Source organism: Motacilla alba, chromosome 2 (assembly GCF_015832195.1).
Source record: "Motacilla alba alba isolate MOTALB_02 chromosome 2, Motacilla_alba_V1.0_pri, whole genome shotgun sequence".
Taxonomy (NCBI): domain Eukaryota; kingdom Metazoa; phylum Chordata; class Aves; order Passeriformes; family Motacillidae; genus Motacilla; species Motacilla alba.
Genome location: NC_052017.1, coordinates 100,769,861 through 100,789,231, shown reverse-complemented (window position 1 = coordinate 100,789,231; position 19,371 = coordinate 100,769,861). Strand labels below are relative to the sequence as shown.

Genomic DNA, 19,371 nt, shown 5'->3' with positions numbered 1-19,371 from the left:
CTCTTCAAAAACTTCTCTGAAATAATGGAGAATTCCATAATCTCAAACTGGTAGAACTGCTGTTCTGAAAGTTTGTCCTGAATATAGACATCTGTACTATTTCTGTGTAAATTAGAGAGTACTCATTGTGAAGAGAGTTACTTGACCCTGTGTGTATCTTTTACTAAACAATTAATATTTAGCCTTTCAGACTTGTGAAACTATTTCTGTTCAAAAATTTAAAAAAAGAAATAATGATATTTGATCTTACTTTCTTGTTCCTTCAGGTACCTTCTCATCAGTGCTTTCCTTTTTCTACTCTCTGTTTATTTGAAATCTTTCTAAGGGATCCCTGTTGCAAAGCACTGTCTTCCCTGCTCACATGTTTCCAGGGTTGTGCCATCCTGTCTGTTTAGGCCGTGTTTATCAACATTGTTTTTTCACCCTAAATAACATTATGTAAACAGATTAATTCCTAAGGATTTTTTTCTTTTTTTTTTTGAAGTAAGGAAGGAGTTCAGCATCCTAGAAGAGAGCTGTACAAGATTTAGAAAAAAATTATTCAAAAATTATTCTACTCCTTCTTTTGCTTTCTACCTTTTCTCAGCACTTTACAGGTCTTTGGTGGTGGTTTCTTGGTGTCTTCTTTTGGATGGGTCTTAAAACAGATGGGTTTATGCAGGTTTGGGGTCCATGAATCTAAGTAATTATTTCGGAGTGTCCCATCCTTTGAAAATGACCTTTTTGGATACTTGGTCTCCAATACTGCTATGAGACAACCACACTTTTTTCTTTTTTTTTTTTTTTTTTTTTTTTTTTGTTCTTTCCTGTTCAGTTATCCGTGTGGAAGAATTTTGAAGGTCATTTATAGATATTTGGGATCCTTTTTCTTTTCCTCTGTCATGCTCTGCTAGTAATTTTTAGGTCTTACATGCCAAACAATATTCAGTTGGTTGACATAGCACCTGCAAGGATATTTGACAAAATGTTAGTTTTTATGTGGTTTTTGCAGTGTCTTGGAAAGACATAAACAGTGATTAATTCCATATGAGTTTAGAAGTGTGATACCAACAAACTGCTTTTTTTTTTTTTTTAATTTTTTTTTCATAATCTTGATAAGTGGAGTGACATCTGTAGTGGGAGGATCTCAGAATCTGTTTGAGACTGGAAACTTCAGAGAAAGTAGAAGAAGGAAATGGGAGGAGTGTGTTGCAAAAGAAGTGAAACGAGTGCTTCTTGTCTGTATTTGCATGACTTCTTGCTGTGTTCTACAGTGTAGCTAACCTTTACCTTCTGCTGTGCCAGAAATGCTCTCTGCTCTGTATTAGAGCAGCACTGCTCATTGGCCCTGCTGCACACAGCAGAATTCCAATCATGAGTTGATGGGTTTTTGGATGATATTCCACTTTAAATGATAAACTCTATGAATATCTGGGGTTAAATGCATTTGTGCAGTCTAGATTACTGCTCTAAGAAGAGTCCTGTGGCAAAAGCTCAAAGAAGTTCTCTAACTTACGAGAAGGTTACAGGAAGAGAGGGTCCCGTGTTGAAGGAAGTTGAACACTGACCCTGAAAATTACCTATTTTCAGTCTGTTTTGGATTTTTGTGAGCTACGGGCTTTTTATGAGCACATGCGAAGTGTTTTCCTTGCATGGGAATATCTGTTTTGAGACTGTTTGACCTTTTTCCTTCTGCACAGAGAGTGGTTGCTTGCAGAAGTTGAAAGTTAAGTTAGTAGTAGCTATGGTCTAACCAAGTATTAACTACTGCAAAATAATCTCAAAAATAAAGTCTTTGATGTTACAAGTGTGGCAGATTGGTCAAACTCCTCACTTCATTTTTTTTCTTCACTTCATTATTTCTTTCAACCTAATTTGCCATCTTAAAGCGAAGGAAATAATGCATTTTCATCTTCCAGCAATATTGTGAAAAAAAATGAATATTTGTGAAGGGAGATGGAGCACACCTGGTTTTGATTTATGAATAGTAATTTCTTTGGAGTTGTCTGGCATAGATGCTGCTTTTTATTTAGGATGTTGGTTTTGGTTTGTTTTTTTTTTAAAAGGTGTGGTAGACATTTTCTTCCCTTTAAGAAGGTAGGAATCAAGACAAGCTGAAATAGCAGGAATCATGTTAAGAGTGAGAAATAGATTATCTTTCTCTAGGAGCAGGTTTAGCTACTTGCTGAAGCTGTTTGTGGTCATTGGTTCCTCAGAACTTCACCAGGTTGTCAGCGTGTTGGTTTCATTCTGACAGGTAGATTTTGGAATTTTAGTTGAGAATTTGCGAAGCAGGAAATGTCCAGTTTACTCCAGTAGAAGTTTCAGCCCTTACTTGGTTGATATTTGGTATTATGTAGTTGCAAGAAAATCTTTGGGAAGATGGGCCGGGGTATTCTATAGACAAGCTGTGACGTGAAAGAGGAGTCATCTCTTGCTCAGACATAGGTGTTACTGCAGCATGATCTCTCTAATGAACTGTATGTGTGAACCCATAGCACCTTTAAACTTGAAGTTAGTCCACGTAACACACCTCTAAGACATACTGGGGTGTGGTGTTTTCAATCAGTGAATAGGATTTTGGAAATTAAATCTTGGGCAAAAATTTTTTCTTCTTCCACAGTGTGCTGCTTGTGAGTTCCGCTACATGATTTAGAGGTGCCTACAGCTAGGAAGTTTTGTACTTTCCATACTTCTTTCACTGTGTTTTCCTGCTCAAGTAACAAACTCAATCTGGTCTGTGTAAAGTTCAACTGAAGCTGAAAATGTCAGACTGACTAGATAACTGAGAGACTTAAATGGACCTCTGAATGTCTCGTCCCCTCAACTATTCTTTAATTCTATGTACAGCGAAGTTCCTGTATTCTCTGATAAATAAGTTTGGAAAGATTTTTGTCCCCTTTTATTTTAACTAGAGGTTGATTAGAAATCTATAGATTCAGTCACGCACTTTATTAGAGAATATTTGTTATAAAGAAGTTGACATGTCTAGCTGCTACTTCTACCACAGAAAACAATTGAAGAGTGTTGTGAAACCTGTGGAACTTGACACTTGAAACCAAGCACAGGTAAACTCAGGCTCTTAAAATAGGGATTATCTGTAGGAGCCCAAGAAACTATATAGGCAAGTGCAACAAAACCACTGCAAAGATTTTGTTTGTTTTCTGCATAGGAAAGAGTTGTATGTCCTTTAAGTTTTTTTTTTCTCTTCCTAGTAGAAATTCCTAGACTATGAGATACATTCCTTATTTTGGTAGGAAGTAGTGGTGAGTTCCAGCTGAAGTATTGGAAAATCTTTCTTGCTGCCTGAGTGTTGGCTGTTTTTTAGGGCCTTCATCCTATCCCTGTATAGTGTAGTCTGGCATGCGATGAGTAGGTACTTCAGAGTATATTAAAAGCTGTTCTGGAGATTATGAGTAGTCACTGCCCATGCCTGTTTTACTGCTACACTTTATTTTACAAAGGACAACTTTATAAAATGGAGTTCAAATAAGCAGTTTATTTTGCTTATTGCAGAAAGGTTTGTACAGTTCTTATGTTTGAATCGCAGTATCTCAACATTTCAAATTAAAACGTAGAAATGCTCTCTTATAGGACAATGAGTCTGTTCTGTGTATCAGCTAGTATCTGAGGAGTTTTCAAAATGTGTGTGTGTGTATATGTGTGTGTGTATATATATGTATATATAATATATAAATAAAATGATGCTTTGGTTTCTTCTGGTTTTTTATATATCCACTAAAATCTGGAAGGGCAAACTTCTGCAGGGGAGAGGTAAGGCACTAAGATTGCACAATAGGTATAGTAAAAGAGTATAATAATAACTAATCCCAGTATTGCATGTTCTAGCCGCAAAGTTTTCTCAAATATTGTGCAAATCTTGAAGAAAAAAATGTAATAAAAAGGAATTTCTCACTTCTGAACCAAGAATGTTTTGTCATATTTTTATCGTCAAATGCTGTAAAATCTGCCAAATTTGTGACTCATGTCCGTGCTGGGTACTGCGTTTACACTTAATACAGCAACAGACTGTTGCCTTAGGCACATTAGTTTGAGACTGTGTTGGAGCTTAGTTCTTTCATCATAACCCTGACACCGGAATGTGCTTGCACTGAACCGTCGACAGTTGTGTGAAAAGACCTTGTGAATATTTTCCAAATAAAAATGTTCTTGTCACCTTTCATCTGCAAAAGCCACTGCCTGTATCATTCAGACAGTGTTTTCTCTGCAATACTAAATTGCTGGGCTACCTAAAGGCCGTAGTGGTTAGTAATTTATTTGCTGGTTACTGCCAGAGAACTGAATTGTGAGTACAATAAGACACCATGGAGCATAGGGCAAAAAGAGCCTGGTAAAATGTTCTGTTCATTGTATTTGAAGGTCTTATAGTGTGTACCACATACAGGAAGTGGTGATGGTAAAAATACAATCTCAAATAGTACAGTGTATACAGATAGCCTTGTATTTAATCTTTTCTTATGCAGAATGTGGTTTCCTTTGAGCTTGTAGAAAATATGTTTCTAGCCTGCAGCAGGAGGCAGGCTTGCTAGTAGGGATGTATTGCAGTGTATATTTAGTCCATTGTAGCTGCATATGTCTAATGTGTTATCAGCTTTTTAGAAAAAATGTTTTACTCTCTAGATTTTGTACCTATTCAACTTTGACTTTAGCACACAGGGAGTTAAAATGTTCCCTAATCCAATTTAGCAGTAATATGTGTTGGACTACAGCAGTGCCCTCAGTTGCTAAATGATTGAGAGCAAGTCTTTTTTGGGGGAATCCATGTAACACAAGAACCTTAGACCATTTCTGCTCAAATAAACCCTTTAATGACCTTTTCAGTGTCTTCATTGTAAAGATCAAATTAACTGCTCTAATGATTATAGAATAGCTGTGTTGATATTGTTTTCTTCAATTAAGACCTTGGTACAAATATTTTTCTGGCTGCAGTCACTGAAATTTTGACCTTTCAGAACACTGTTTTGTATAATGTTCTGATGAGATTTTTAAGTGCTTGCTCTCGGCAGTTTCCCATCCTTTACCATCATTTTGACATTTTCATGAGACATCAGCCATGTTTGAGACTTCTTTTCTGCAAGTATATCTGTCCAAGGAGCTGGTGGAAAATGGACCACAGGGATAAGCTGGTCATTCTCAATTTAAACAAAAAGGATATGGAACACTGGTGCCTTTTTACAAGACATAGGAATGACAAGACTAAAGGCTTCTGTTTTGTGTTCTGTAACACAAAAAAAAGTGTTCTGGGGAAAAAATATTTGTGAGCTGATCATGGAGTTCCCTGTGCTTTCCTCCCAGAGACAATCCCTTCTCAGCATTGTCCTGTCAAGTCTCTCTCTCCACTGCCTCCTTGTCACAGTCGCATTCTGTCATTTGGCCAATCTGAAGCTTTAGACATATTTGTGTGGGAGATTCCAGGTTAAAATACAGACAGATGTTCTTTTTGTAGATGTGGTGCAACCCAGAAAAGCCTGGCCCTGTGCTACTGGACTACACTGCCCTCCTACTGTGTGTTGAAACCTGAATGGTCTCTTTCCTCACAGTAGCAAATTGCTGGTCTTGTGCCTGTTAGCCTCCCCAGCCTCTAACTGAAATATCCTGAATAATTTCTCGTTCTGTCTCAAGCCCTTTTTTCTTACTGGACACTGTAGGTGAAAAGGTAGATGCTGATCTGATTGCATGTTAATTTTACCAGGAGTCATTTCATTGTGTAGCAGTTGGCTCTGGTTGAGTAACTGTGCAGAAGGACTGAGTTCCGTAAGAAGAAAATAATTGGCAGTGCTGTTACATCTCCCCATCACACATTTCATTTAGCATTAATAATTAGTTAACCTCTCTTTTGGAAAGAAATCACTTCTCTGAGCTGATTGCTGAAGGATGCTTTTGTTGTGAAATAAAATACTGAAGTCATTTGCACTTTCCTGATAAGAAGAAAAAAGAACACAGAGTGTTAAACTTAGTTAAATGAACATCTTTTTGCTAAAACTCTGCTTCTTACAGGATTTGAAAATACCAGTTTTCTATAGCTTTTTGATCCTTTGTACTATACCCATTCCCTTTCTCCCAGTGTGTTAACCTCATCTGTCTTTGACACACTCCCACCAGAATGCAGATAACATTTGGTATGGCTAGGCGTGAGCTACCTACATACTTCTTAATTAGCCAGTGTGTACATACGGGTTGGCCAGCTGGCTTTCTCTGAACAGAATATGTAATGTTGGCTTTTGCCTGCCTTTCCCTCAGTTCAGCTGTTCTTAGCCATCTCTCTTGTACTCATCCGCTGACTTTTTTTTTTTCCTTTGGTAGACTCTTAATAGCTTTGAGATCTAGATCATATCAGTCATTTCAAAATAAACTTGGAAGAGACAAATTTCTGGGGCTGGGAAGGAGGAGATTGCTAAGAGAAAATCAGGTCAGTCTTAGTTTAAATCGGTGACTATCCGCTCTCCTCACTGTAGTTTAGTTTGCTATGCGTAATATTTTCAGAGCTTGATTCCTCCTGGTTTAAACTGAGACGTGTTTAGGAATTTGTTGAATGTATTCCAACTTTTAATGTGCATTTAGTACATGGAACTGCACTAGAAGTAGTCCAGAGCAAATCTGCTAAATGTGACTAATGTAAATTTGGATTTTTCTTACCAGCTGTTCCACTCTACAGATCTGCTCTTGATAATTCTTTACTTCTTGCTAATTTAGATGTAGCCATAGTTGTCATTTTCAGTAGTTTAATTTTATTATAACATTCTGAAGCATTCCTGTCAGCTATTTATAGCGGAAGTTTGGTATAGTTGATTCACTGTTTCCCAGTCTGAAGTAAATCCTTATTAAAAGAGAGGGATTTCTTTGTTTGTTTGATTTTGGTTTTGTTTTTCTTCTTCCCTGCAGATGTAGCAGAGGTAGTTGAGAAGAGTGCCTTAATCTAGACCCGTGCTTTTCAAATGCAGATGATTTCTAGAGCAGGAGGGTAGATGCAGTGTCCTGGAAATGAACTCATCAATTACTGGTATTCCCATAGAAGGTTAATCTTGTGCCCCCTTGCTTTGATATAATACTAGCAGGCAGCTAACCTTCAAGATCAGCTATACAGCAGGGCTACCAAAGAAAACCTTCCCAAAGCATCCTGTAACATTTTGCTGTAGGTGTTAAAGGGAAGACACGATGCTTAAGCATCAAAGACGATGCTTAATTTCTTAGCAATTTGTGTCTTGTGGTTGACTGACTCTGGTAATGTGCAGGTCTCAACTGAAACTTCCCTCCCCATAAGTAAGAGAAAAAAGGAAAGTGGTTTACAAAGGCCATCTCATGTGGAGTTTTCTTACAGGCAGTATGTCATGAAGCTCATATTGAAGCCTTCCCGTGTGAAAAACGGTGATGGATTATTATTGTTATTCTTCTTATCCACTGGCCACCTTTTCCCTGTGCTTAATGTATTTGAAAATTTCTGCTGCTGTCAAATTAAAAGAAAATCCATATACAGGCTTAGAAGTCATTAGTGAATCATACATATGCATCTAATACAAACACATGGCCCCTAATGTCTCAGAAGAACAGACTGAAAGATGTAAAGGAATGAATGACAGTGGCAGCAGCACCGTTGTAGTACTGCTTGAATTCGCTGGTTTTTTACATAAGTAAAGACAAGCTTTTTCATCAGTGCTAGATGTAAGCTTATACAAATTAATACAGTGACTTGTTGGCATTAGAGATTTATTATATCGCTAATTTTCTGTAGCTAATTATATCTGAAATTCTGGTGTTTCTGGGGATTTTTTTTAATGTCCAGGGTTTTTTATCTGAAATAATTCTAGCATTTTATGTCACTGCCCATAGATCTGTCTAAATGCTTACCTTTGTTACTTCAAGGAGAAAATAGAATTTTTAGTTCTTTAGTTGAAAAATTACTGAGAGAAGAGTTCAAGAGTATTTACAGTAGTATGACTCATGATTGGTAATGAATGTGCAGGAGAGATGTCCAAACATAAAATAAGAATATCTGATTTTGTTACATACAGAGAAGTTTCTTCAGTAGGAAGCAAATTCTGTTTTATTGAAAAGCTTGAAATCAGTTTGTTTGAAAGAAAGCACAGCTGTGCCTTTGTGTCAGATGAAAAGCAAGGACACTGCTTGTTGTGACAAAGGAGAATAATTTGAATGTAAAGAGTTTAACTTTTAATTTAGGGTTCTGGTGATTCAAAATGTGCCATCAAGATTGTCTAATAAACCAGTAATTGCATTAAGAAATGGCGGTGAGGAAAACAAAGCAGGCAGATCTAGGTTTCCCTGGAAGACCCTGTTAATGTTCTACATTTTCACTATGAATGCAAACATTTGTGTTTAGAACTTGAGTTGAAATGGCATTGAACTCCAGACAAATAGAAATAAAAGTTGAAATGTCAGTAAAATCACTTCTTCCGCAGAAAATTTTATTGTTATATACACTATGTAATCACCAGTTGAATAGGTTGCCTAATTTCTGGCCACCATAGTGATTTTTTTTTTTTTTTTTATATCTACCCTTTATGAAAAGTATTTTCTCCCAAATATGTGGTGCATTTATGTCTGTTTTAAATTTTGCATGGCAATTGTGCAACAGCAATCTGATACTTGAAACGCTTTATGGAAATAGTGCTGTTTGTCAGAGTCTGGTGGTTCTGTTTGGTAATTCAGTATGTGACACTCAGTTTTAGTAAACTTCCAAAGCAGTTTTTTTTTCCAAAACATATTTTACTTGTGTCAAGAATTTCATTAATTCACATTTGCTTTTGATCACAGAATCAATGGGTCAGGTTGGAAGGGAGCCCAGTGGGCTATCCCAGAGCACATGGCAGAGGATTGTGTCCAGAGGGTTTTTGAATACCTCCAGTGAGGGAGACTGCGTGGCTTCTCTGGGTTATCTGTCCCAGTGCTTGGTCACCTGTACAGTAAAGTTCTTGTCATGTTCAGGTGGAGCTTCCTGCACCTCCGCTTCTGCCTGATGATCATTTGGTAAAGAAAATGGAAACATCCTATGCTGTTTTCATTTACTTCTATTTGTATATTAAGCTAACTGTATTATTAAAAATACCTTTAATTGAAATCAGTTTTGAAAGTGTTTTCGTAATCCTCTTGCCCCTGTACAATACTTGAGGCTGGGTTTTTTTGTTCTCCCATTTTAAAAAATAAACTGTTGCTGTCCAGGTGAGATATGCAGGGAGGCCTTTTGTGAAGGGCATCTCCTCATGGTGAGGAAAATGAGATCAAGGGAGCCAAGCCTAAGCTAATCAGTTTTACTAAACTCATTAAGTTTGGCTTCTTGCTGTCATACACCAGGGAATGCCATATGAAACCAGGAAAGGAAGCGAAGCATAGCAGGAATGAAGGTAGTTTCAGGGAGCCAGGTAGCAGTAAAAAAGGAAGGAAAGGAAACAGCAGCATATGCAATGAAAAATATTCTGATTAAAATAATAAAGAAAACTTTGACCCATTGTTTTTTTAAAAGTAGTTGTAATCATGATATATACAATGGGAATTGTTACAAATGAAACTTACAGAGAGGCTAAATGAGCAAAAGCAGATTTATGACTTGTCCCTTTTTGAACCCATGGGAACAGATATTTGCTACTATGGTAATATTCTATGTTTGGTCTAATCAGCACAGTAGTATTCTGTGAAGATAGTAACATGTTGCTTCTTTAGGATTAAATGAAGGGAATATAGTAATGTTTCTTTTGTCTTAAGGGTAGAACAGTATGAGTTTCACAATACTGTATCATAGTGGAGACAAGATTCTGGTTATAGAATGTGAGATTGTTTCTAATTAATCTCTTCCTGTTTTTCATCAGCTTGTGGTTAGTGTTTAAAAAAAACCCAGCAAAACAAAAAAAAACTTCCTCAGGTGTAGGGGAAAGGGAGGAAAACAGCAGACCTTAGTGCAGCATTTCCTACTTCTCTGTCTCAAGGATTTAGCTTTTTGAACTTTTCTTCCCCTCCTATTCTGGAAGATTTAGAAGGTAGCACGTTACATTGTTGTATACAACAGTATTAATCTTAGACAAATATTCAAATTTTCCATGGTTTAAGCTTTGTGGGGGATGGATGTGTGGGCAGGATGTAGAAATTTGTTTGAATATCAATGTCTCATGTGTCAGGTGTAGTGTGCAAAATAGTTTTTTCAAAATCATCTGCACCAGATTTGTTGTCAGTTAACTGTGTTAAACCAAAATAGTAGACATGGTCGTAAGACAGCAACAAATTCTCTATGTGATGATTCCAAAATCTTAATGGTAAAGTAACAATAGAAGTGTTACACCTGAAATGGTGACTTTATCAGGCATAAAATTATGACAGCTCAGTAAGATTGTGATCACGTAAATACTTGTAACAAAATGCATCAACTCAAAAAGACCCATAAAAAGTCACCATCTCTAAAGTGCTGTCAAATGCAGTTTTACCTTTTGGTGACCTTTCCTTTCAGCCATTCTTAGAAAAAGGGTGGCTCTTCCTGCTGTGGAAGAGGCAAGTCGGACCTCTTCCATCATGTGAATCTGTAATGGCACTTGTTTGGTATACCACGGAGATGAAACACTACACAGTTCTTGGAGCTTTATATAGATCTATATAGATTTATCTGTCTCTAGAAGTGGCTTATGTAATTGATTTGGTAGACAGTGGAAATTAAGATTTCTAGTTCCAGGTTTAAGCTTCTAACAGGCATCTCTTGATCCATAAAGGATCATAAATCACAAGACTTGACTTTTTTTTCCATGCTACTTTGAATATACAGTATTTCAGTTTCCCAGGCTAGGAGGCTTTATTTCTCTTTTCAGTGTTGCTAGAAATCTTGCTCATCTTTCTAAGCCTTAGGACATTTAACACAAAGTGAGATATTGAACCTATGAACCTGTTAAAATAGCCAAAAATGTTCAGTCTTCCAAAAAGGTAAGCTAGAGGGATGAGGTAGTTTAGCAGCTGACTCGGTGCTTTTTTCATGACACCGTCCCCAGCAGCAGCTGTGTTAGACCTTTTGGGGTTTTGCCCCAAGGTTTGAGCTGCATGTGGGGAAGATGCTTGAAGCTAGGTGTCATTAGTCATCTTTTTTGGGGTACTGTTCAGCTCTGCTACCATCTGCAGTAACATTTGTCCTGAAATGACACTGCAGTGTGTATATTTATGTAATGTTGTTTGTTTGTTTTTCAGACACAGGATGAACCCTCTGATACAAGATACAACTAGCTAAACAGCTATAAAATGCCCAAATTTGGGTCTACAAAAACAGTTCAAGTTGAAAATTCTGACAGCAATAGCACCATGGTGGAAAAAACAACTGCAAGAAAGGTAAAATTTATATTAATGCCCATTTAATTTCAGTAAAATGAAGCATATTTCGTGATTTTTCTTGCTGTAATAGGAAGAAATAAATATGAATCTGTGTTCTGACAGCTTCAGTATTGAAAAAAGTTATACATTTTTACATTTATTTAACTGTAAGGTAAACTGTGGGACATAATTTGACTTTTATTGTAATGTGCAAGTTAATTTAAAAGGAGCTGGATTCTTTGGTTATTTGATATAAGTTAATATATAGTCTCCATATCTTAGCTAATTTGGAGTCTTCATATACTCACAAGAACAACAATCCATATTTTATCTTACTTTACTGTGTATTACTCTCTGTAACAAACACACAAGACGTGTGAAGGCCTGTGACAGAGCACAGACCAAAGAAAAACAGCAGTTTCCAGTATTCCTTTATAAAAGAGGGACTTACTCCCTCTGTGAAGGAGGACTTAAAAGCCAAATGCTGCACAAAGCTTTAGAGTAGCTCCTGTACAAGGGAGTCCCATCTAAAAATTGTACAATCCATTTTTGAGTGTTGGAGAGTGAAAGAATGTCATGTCATGCTGAAGGGTGGTGTGTTGTTTATAAATTTGAAGTATCCCATGATTTTCAGAGTTCTGGAGGCGAGTTTCAAATCACCCAGTTCTTCAGTTTGTCTGCCTAGTACACTTGTACAATAGACCATGAAATTATCTGTGCTACTAATGAATAACAGAAGCTGGAGTAATCCTCTGCATTTACAATGATGAGTGACATGCACATTGCCCTAAGGAGAGAGAATGTGTTTGTTTCCCAACAATCTACAAAACTGTCTGCTCTAGAAAAGGATTTTCTCTGTGTGTGTGGTCATACTTACTCTTGTGTCAAAATCTGTATTCTCTGCAAGACCATTTGATGATGAATGGGTATAAGACAGGAGGAGGTTAAAAAGTAGGAAGATTAGAAGATTCAGCATCTACGTGTAACTTTTTATCTTCCAAAAACATTCATAGAAACCTTTAGACCTTTTAGTCTCTTTCTAGTTTGTTTCATTGGTCCCAGTGAAGTGAGGCAAAGGTAATTCTTTCTGCTCACTCTGATGAACTACTTAGATAAGATGAGGAAGATAACACAATAAAATGGGGAAAGGAAATCAGCTCACTAGTAAAGGGATGAAATAATGTTGGGTTTTCTTTTTCTTTTTTTTCCCCTATTTATTCTGGTCTTTATTTGGGATATGGTCAAGATAGTTGAAGTGTCATTCAGTAATTTAGAGAAAGATTAGGAAATGGAAGTTCAACAAAGGCTGTGAATATGGAATCCCAGTGATGGACTGATTAAGTTGATAACAAAAAGTGAGCTGATAAACTCCTTGCACTGTTCTGTCCAGTGTTGCTCACTGTGCTCACTGTCCACCCTGGTACAGAGGACAGCTTGAGATCAGAATAATGTAGGGTTTGGTTTGGAATTGCATGATATAAAACAATGTGTAATATAAGATCCTAAATAAAAACAGAGAATTAATATTATTAATGGAGAGTATAAGTGTTTCAGTTAATACTCCTGTATTCAGGTTTTTAGCATAATAAACAGAGTTGTTGTATTTTGAGAAGAACTGAATACATGGTTATGTTAAATAGTCACTTAAACTGTTACATACCTGTTCTCTAATGGACAATTGTCAGAAGTGTTCAGCTGGCCTTTGACTAATCTGCACTCTTCAGAGTGGATTAGGAAAGATAGAGAAAATATTGCCAAAATGTGGCCTATGAAACCAGAAAATGTCAGAATTTAGATTCAGCCAAGAAAATTATTTGAAATCAAGCAGGCAATAGGCTAAGAGTGAAGTGTGAGTTTGAACAACACAAAGTCATCAAGGTAAATCTGTACTACATACACGAACATAGAGCTCTGAAGTAAAGATTGACCATGCCAATCAACAGTGATAATTTTAATGAAATAGCTTCAAAAGGTAGTGGAAATAATCTGTAAAGCAAATAAGGATTTTTCTCAATGCATAAACATCTGCAGCCATGAATTTAAAAGTTATAGTTCTTAAATCATTAGAAGTATGAAAATTGTGGGATTCATTAGCTAATGTAATTGGTGTTAGGAAGTGCTAAGGCCTAGTGTGAAATAATGTTCATAAAGAACAGTGCCTCTTACAAGTGACAAGTAATGCTGAAGGATACCAGTCCATAAAAAAATCCTCATTCTTCACAAAATAAAAACTGTAGTGACCTAAATGGCGTAAGACTATTCCAATAGTTAGCATAAGATAAAAGAAAAAACACTTGCAGGGTTTTATTTCCATTTCATAGTTTTTACACTGTTTAGCTGTTTCTAATTGTGCACTCTTAGCTGTTGACAGAGAAATGTAGTGAAGTTACTGTTGTTATTATTAGACATAATCTTTCATATTTGTCGAGAAATTAATGCTTATTATGCAGTCCTAACAACCAGTGAATAGCTATGTGAATCAACTATGTGTTCAGGTCTTCTGAGAATTCAAAAAAACCCATTAGAAATAACATTGTTAACTCAGCTGTTAATAAGCTGAGTTTATATCATGTATGCATTGTACAAGTGTATAGGGCAGCTAGACCATCTAATGTTTGCATGAGATATTTTGTTAACGTGAACATGACGAAATTTTAATTTATGTGAATTTATACTTCCTATAGCCAAACTTGGGAAGTAAACTGTGGATATCTCTTCCAAAGGAGAAGCATATTTGGAGTTTGTAAGAATTAATTCTCTCCTTGGAAGACTCCAACAATAGTGCCCAAAACCATTTAGTACCATACAGAATATGCTTCAGTATGTAATTATCTTTGATAGGCAGAAAAGGAATGCTTGTTCTCTCAGGGCTTAGTGCATCTGCTAGATTATATGGCTCTCTGTTGTCTCCTTTTTTGTCTTGTCATTGGTTGTAGCAGTACCAGACAATAGAGCTGGAATGGGATATCAAGAAATTGTCCAGACTGCTGTTTGTTAGCCTTCTGAGACAGTTCCTGTTGAACAGATTAAAAATGTGTTCCTCATCATAGCACACTAGTATGGTTTTGTTGACAGAGAAAATTCTTGCTTGTTACTACATCCTTCAGTGAGGCATGCATTAAAAGTTGAGACATGCAGATCCAGTTCATCCATTTGCCCCAGAGTAGAATAAGCTGTACTCAGTTCCTGACAGATGTTTGCCAGACCTTTTCTTTAAAGGCTTGCCTGATGGAAATTCCTGTCTCCTTGGGCAGTTTATTCTGATACTTAATTATGCTGACTGGCATAGAGTTAGATACTTAGTAGAAGGATAAATAACCTTTGCTAGTCTCCTGTTGCAGTCCAAAGCCATTAAATGTTCTCTATGTTCTCTAGCTGTAGTGGACATGGAAAGTATGTAATGCTTTTCACTTTGCAGCAGTAGTTTAGTTTTCTGAAAATCAACATCTCTTCAGTGTTTTATCTGATTAGCAATTTTCACTTGAGATTAATCAACCTCTTTAGAAAGTCCACAGGATTTACAGATTACTTTATAAAAAATGTCAAGTTCATGTTATGTTGCTTATATGTGTCACATTAAAGTAATGCAGCAGACCTGTTGATGCTGAGTTTTGAACCTTGCCTTGGACATTGAGAAAGAGAAGTCCATGCTGTTGCAGTGACCGGGAACAATTAGAACAGTGAATGCTCTCTCTTGAAAATGGAATGCCTGATCTAACCTGCAGGGTTTCTACTTCCTCTTCCTACTTCTACTTCCTCTACTTCCTTTACTTGAAGTTGTATCCAGGATGCCATTAAGAGTTTTCTGTCTTCTAACACAGCATTTTGTGATGGTACAGTTAATTTTTTTTATCAGTTTGTAGGACCTTGGTTTTATCCTGGTTTTTCCTGTTTTGTTTTGCATTAAGACTGCTTTTCAAATCAGTCATTTTACATTCGCCTTGCCAGGACTCATTGCTTCTTCCTGTCTCTCAGTTGTGATGATGTCTGCATATCTGATTGTATCTGTATTTCAGCATTGTCACCAAAAATAATAAATAGCATCAACTTTGCACAGACTTCTCAAACACCCTGTTCATTGCATCTTTTGGATTGGAAGGTCCACCGCTGAATGCTTATTTCCACATTAGATAAGGAACAAAATAGTCTCCTTTGTTTTCCAGTTTCTGTGTATTCTGTATATAGTCTTTTTAAATTTTTTCAATGTGTTTTTATTTATCTGAAAGTATGCATTTTGAACTGTCTCTCCTCCTAATTAGATTATCACAAAATTAATTTTCAGTCATTATTCAAAAACTAGTGTATCATAATATTTAACATAATACATATAAACAATTTAAGAATGAATGTAAAGCTATTAAATTACTTAAGCAGCTTGTGCCTCTTTGTGAGCATGTACTGATGTATTTTACTGAGGAGTGCCCCCAAAAAAGGAATTCTTTTTAAAGATTACTAACTGCAAAAAGTTGTGAGTTTGTTTTTTTGGGGTTTTTTTTTCTGCTGAAGAAGTCGAAACCAAGATTTTCTGCTTAGGAATTCTAAATTATTTTTAGTTCATCCTTTCTATTGCATAGTACCAAACATAAGATAATATTGTAGAGAAAGAAATAAGATTTTGATGTCACTTCATATTGTGGGAAATTGCCATACATAGATAGGAGAAATAATTGGTTTGTTTGAAACAAGGGATAAAAAAGCTCTTGATGAGGTTGGGCTCAAGTGGGAAACTTGTGTGTGTGGTAAAAGAGAGGGGGAAAGGCTTAATGGAGTTTGGATCTGCTCTTGCCAACTTAGAGATGCATTTGGAAATGATGACTTGTGTTAGATGGATTAACTTCTTTCATAACTAATACCACAGGCACTGAATGTTTCAAGGGCCTAGGGGAGTCTTAGGGGGTTTGGGGTTTTAGATTTTTTTGTTCTAGCATGTAAAAAAATCAGAGGGGGAGGGTGTTGTTTCCTTTGGGGTTTTGTAGGAGAGTTGGTTTTGGTTTTGGTGTATGGATTTTATTCTGCATTTTACTGTGGTTTTTTGGGTTTCTAAACTTGGAGTGAAGAAGATAGGTGTTCTCTGAGGGCAGCAACCTTTATACCTCAGGAATTCTGTTGAAACAGACTAATGCCTTCTTTGTCATTTCCCTTGTACAGATATTTGTCTTCTGAAGGTTGTAGGATTTTTTACAGGTTCTTTTTCTAATCACTTCTGACTAACTTTTTGGCAACCTTTTAAACTCAGTCTGTCAGATGATATCTTCCTGCCTGAGTTTGGTTTCTTTGAAAAAGAAGGAAAGGTGCTTAAAGTACCTCTACTTTAAGTTATTTTTAAATTTTCCTCCAATCGGAATAAATCTTCAGAACTACCAAGGAACAGCCTTTTGGTTTTCAGTGATTGGCAAGGCAGCGTATATTCTTCTACCTTTAGGAAGTTAATCTATTAGTAATTTCATCTGATCATGTGTTTAGAATGATATAAAACTGTAGAGTTGTGATAGCTGACAGAGTGGATAATTGTTTTTGCAGCACGTATTGTACAGAAAAGATGTCTCTGCATTGCAACTTGATTGGTAGCTAAGATATTGGGTTTGCAGAGGGCTTTATCAAGCAGTCTTTACACTAACCTGGTATCTTTTGCATTCTTTCCTCCTATATTAGTGAAGTAATCAAGTATAAGTTAACAGGGAGCTGGTTTAGGTTTTTCTCTGTTTATTTGAAATATGGGTTATAAGCCAAAATCACTAGATTTATACAATTCAAGAATCCAAATAGCTTGTACCTTTTTTCTTCTAAATTGGGTATCAGTTTAAAACATTTCTTCATAGATTTTTCTCAAATGAAACATTGCACTGTTACTGTTGAAATAGAAAGGGGGTTCTGTATTGATGGGTCATAGGGTGGGAGTGGAGGCAGGGGAGGGTAATAAAAGGGGTTTTTGGGGGTTTACAATTCACAATCTGAATTGCAGTGTGGGCTTTTAATGTGCTTTTAGTGGGATTGTTATGGTCAGGGAAGGAAATTGGGGTGGTCATCAAGACTTGGCAAATTCTTGTTCAGTTTATGTTGCTCCTTTGCTAATTAGTTATGCCTCTAATAGTGAACAGCATTTCTACAGTGATGTGTCTGAAAGTAGAAATAACATAGAAGTTAGTAATTTAAAAAAGAAATGACAATTGATTCTTTTGTTTATTGAATAAATTTTGTAATGCACGTACTTATACACAAGCACATGCATTCTCACATACCAGTCTTTTCAGTCTGTATATATTTAAGACTATCCTGCTTTATGCAAAAATTACTTAGTATACTTTTTATTTATATTAGAGCAAGGACAAGATTGCATCCTACAGCAAAACTCCAAAAGTGGATAGGAGTGATGTGGGGAAGGAGATGAAAGAAAAGTCTTCCATGAAACGTAAACTTCCTTTTACTATTAGTCCATCCCGAAATGAAGATCGCAATTCAGATGCAGGTAGAACTTTTTATTTCCTTAACTAATTATTTGTTGGTAAAATAAGTCCTAACTTAATTAATTGTATATTATGTTTTTACATTGATTTTTTTTTACCTCTTTAAAAAGAATACTAAGTATAAAAGTTGCTTGCTTCCTTCTGATTGTTGCTTCTCAGTCTGATAGGCTTTCATCCTGTCATTAGCAATGGCCAGCATGCCACCATAGTTGATCTATATTCTCCAGTTGTTTCCTAACCTCATTCTTTCCTTCTGTTTCAGTAACAAATCTTTCTTTGTGTTGTCATCCCTAGAGGTCCATTTGTTTAAATGAGTAAACAGATGAAAAACCATGTGAATGCCTTGATTTGAGACACAGCTGTCAGCCTTTCATAGCCTTTTTTGGGGAGAGAGCGTTGGATAGATTGGTAGATGTACTGTCCTTCATAGAAAAGGTTGCCAAGGTGACAGAGCTAACTAAACTAGTCATGGAGAGCACACTTCCCTTTCAGTTTAAGTTCCTGTGACCCGTACCTTCTCTGCAGAGGCGAAGTAGTTCTTCCCAGCTTAAGTTTATATATATTAAAACTGATTTCAAGGCTTCAAACTGCCATTCTTAACACAGTACTTTTCAAATCAAGATGGAAGGAGCTGGATACATTCCCAGAGGTACAGTTATCTCTGGGTTTAGGTAATTAATTATCTGTGTCATTGTGCAGTAATAGTTCAGTAATAGTTCAGTTGATAACCAAACAGTATCCATGGCCGGCAAAATGCATTTCTATTCACCAGATTTCTCAAAGGCTCAGTGCTGCAGTTTTTTGTACATTGCTTATTGTACATTTGAATATTTTCATGACCAGGTAGTTCCCTTAATATGCGTAGATTTAAATGCGAGGTAGAAGTGTATACTTCAATGTGAGTTTAATTTTTGTTCAGGATTGATTTCATGCAAATTTGGCTCCTTGATAATACATACATATTTTTATTACTGTAAAGAGACTGTATTATGAAATCCGTATTTGAAATAGTCACATTACAAAACAACGCTCTTGGCTTTAGTTCTGTTCCCAGTGGTTTTACAGCATTCTCGCTCTATTCACATAACCATTTGATTTTGAAAAGACCATGTCTAAATTAGAAGTATGCTCCCAGTACCTTCTTTATTAATTTTTTTGCTTGAGATTAGACCATAACTATTTTTTCATAGTGGAAGTAAATGTATTTAGATGGGATATTAAATACTTACTGAAAGTTTTCTCAGTTGAAATCTTTTGTCATGTCTCTCCATCCTCATCAACTTTGAATAAGTCATTGTCCCAAGCATCTTGTAAAGTAGCAGAACTTTTTGTGGTTTTTTTGCTATAGCATCTATTGTTACAGTTGCCACAAACAAGATTGATTACTTCAGGCACTTATACATGCACAAAAAGACAGTGCTCACACTGCAAATTTTTTGGCCAGAAGTTGTAGCAGGGAGGTGAAATAGACAGTTCAAGTAGGAGCAGGAAATATTTAACATAAAAGTAGAAGCTATGTGGCTCTTAACTGTGCTAACAAACACCACAGCTTGGTCAACATTTAATTTCTGCTGAGGTAAGGAGGTTAGAGCAACTGTCCTTTTGCAGGTGGGAA

General features: G+C 36.3%; 1 protein-coding gene across 3 annotated transcripts in view; it reads left to right on the top strand.

Moving 5' to 3' along the window:
• Positions 1-19,371, top strand: part of ANKRD12 (ankyrin repeat domain 12) — a 59,320-nt gene that overhangs the window by 7,901 nt on the left and 32,048 nt on the right. For 2 of the 3 annotated variants that reach the window (XM_038130197.1, XM_038130198.1), the window contains exons 2-3: positions 11,173-11,310; positions 17,611-17,758. In XM_038130197.1, the coding sequence (XP_037986125.1) occupies positions 11,224-11,310; positions 17,611-17,758 (235 nt within the window). In that variant the 5' untranslated portion in view covers positions 11,173-11,223. Of the gene's footprint in view, positions 1-11,172; positions 11,311-17,610; positions 17,759-19,371 lie in introns of those variants that run through there. The other variant, XM_038130199.1, reaches the window with a different exon arrangement.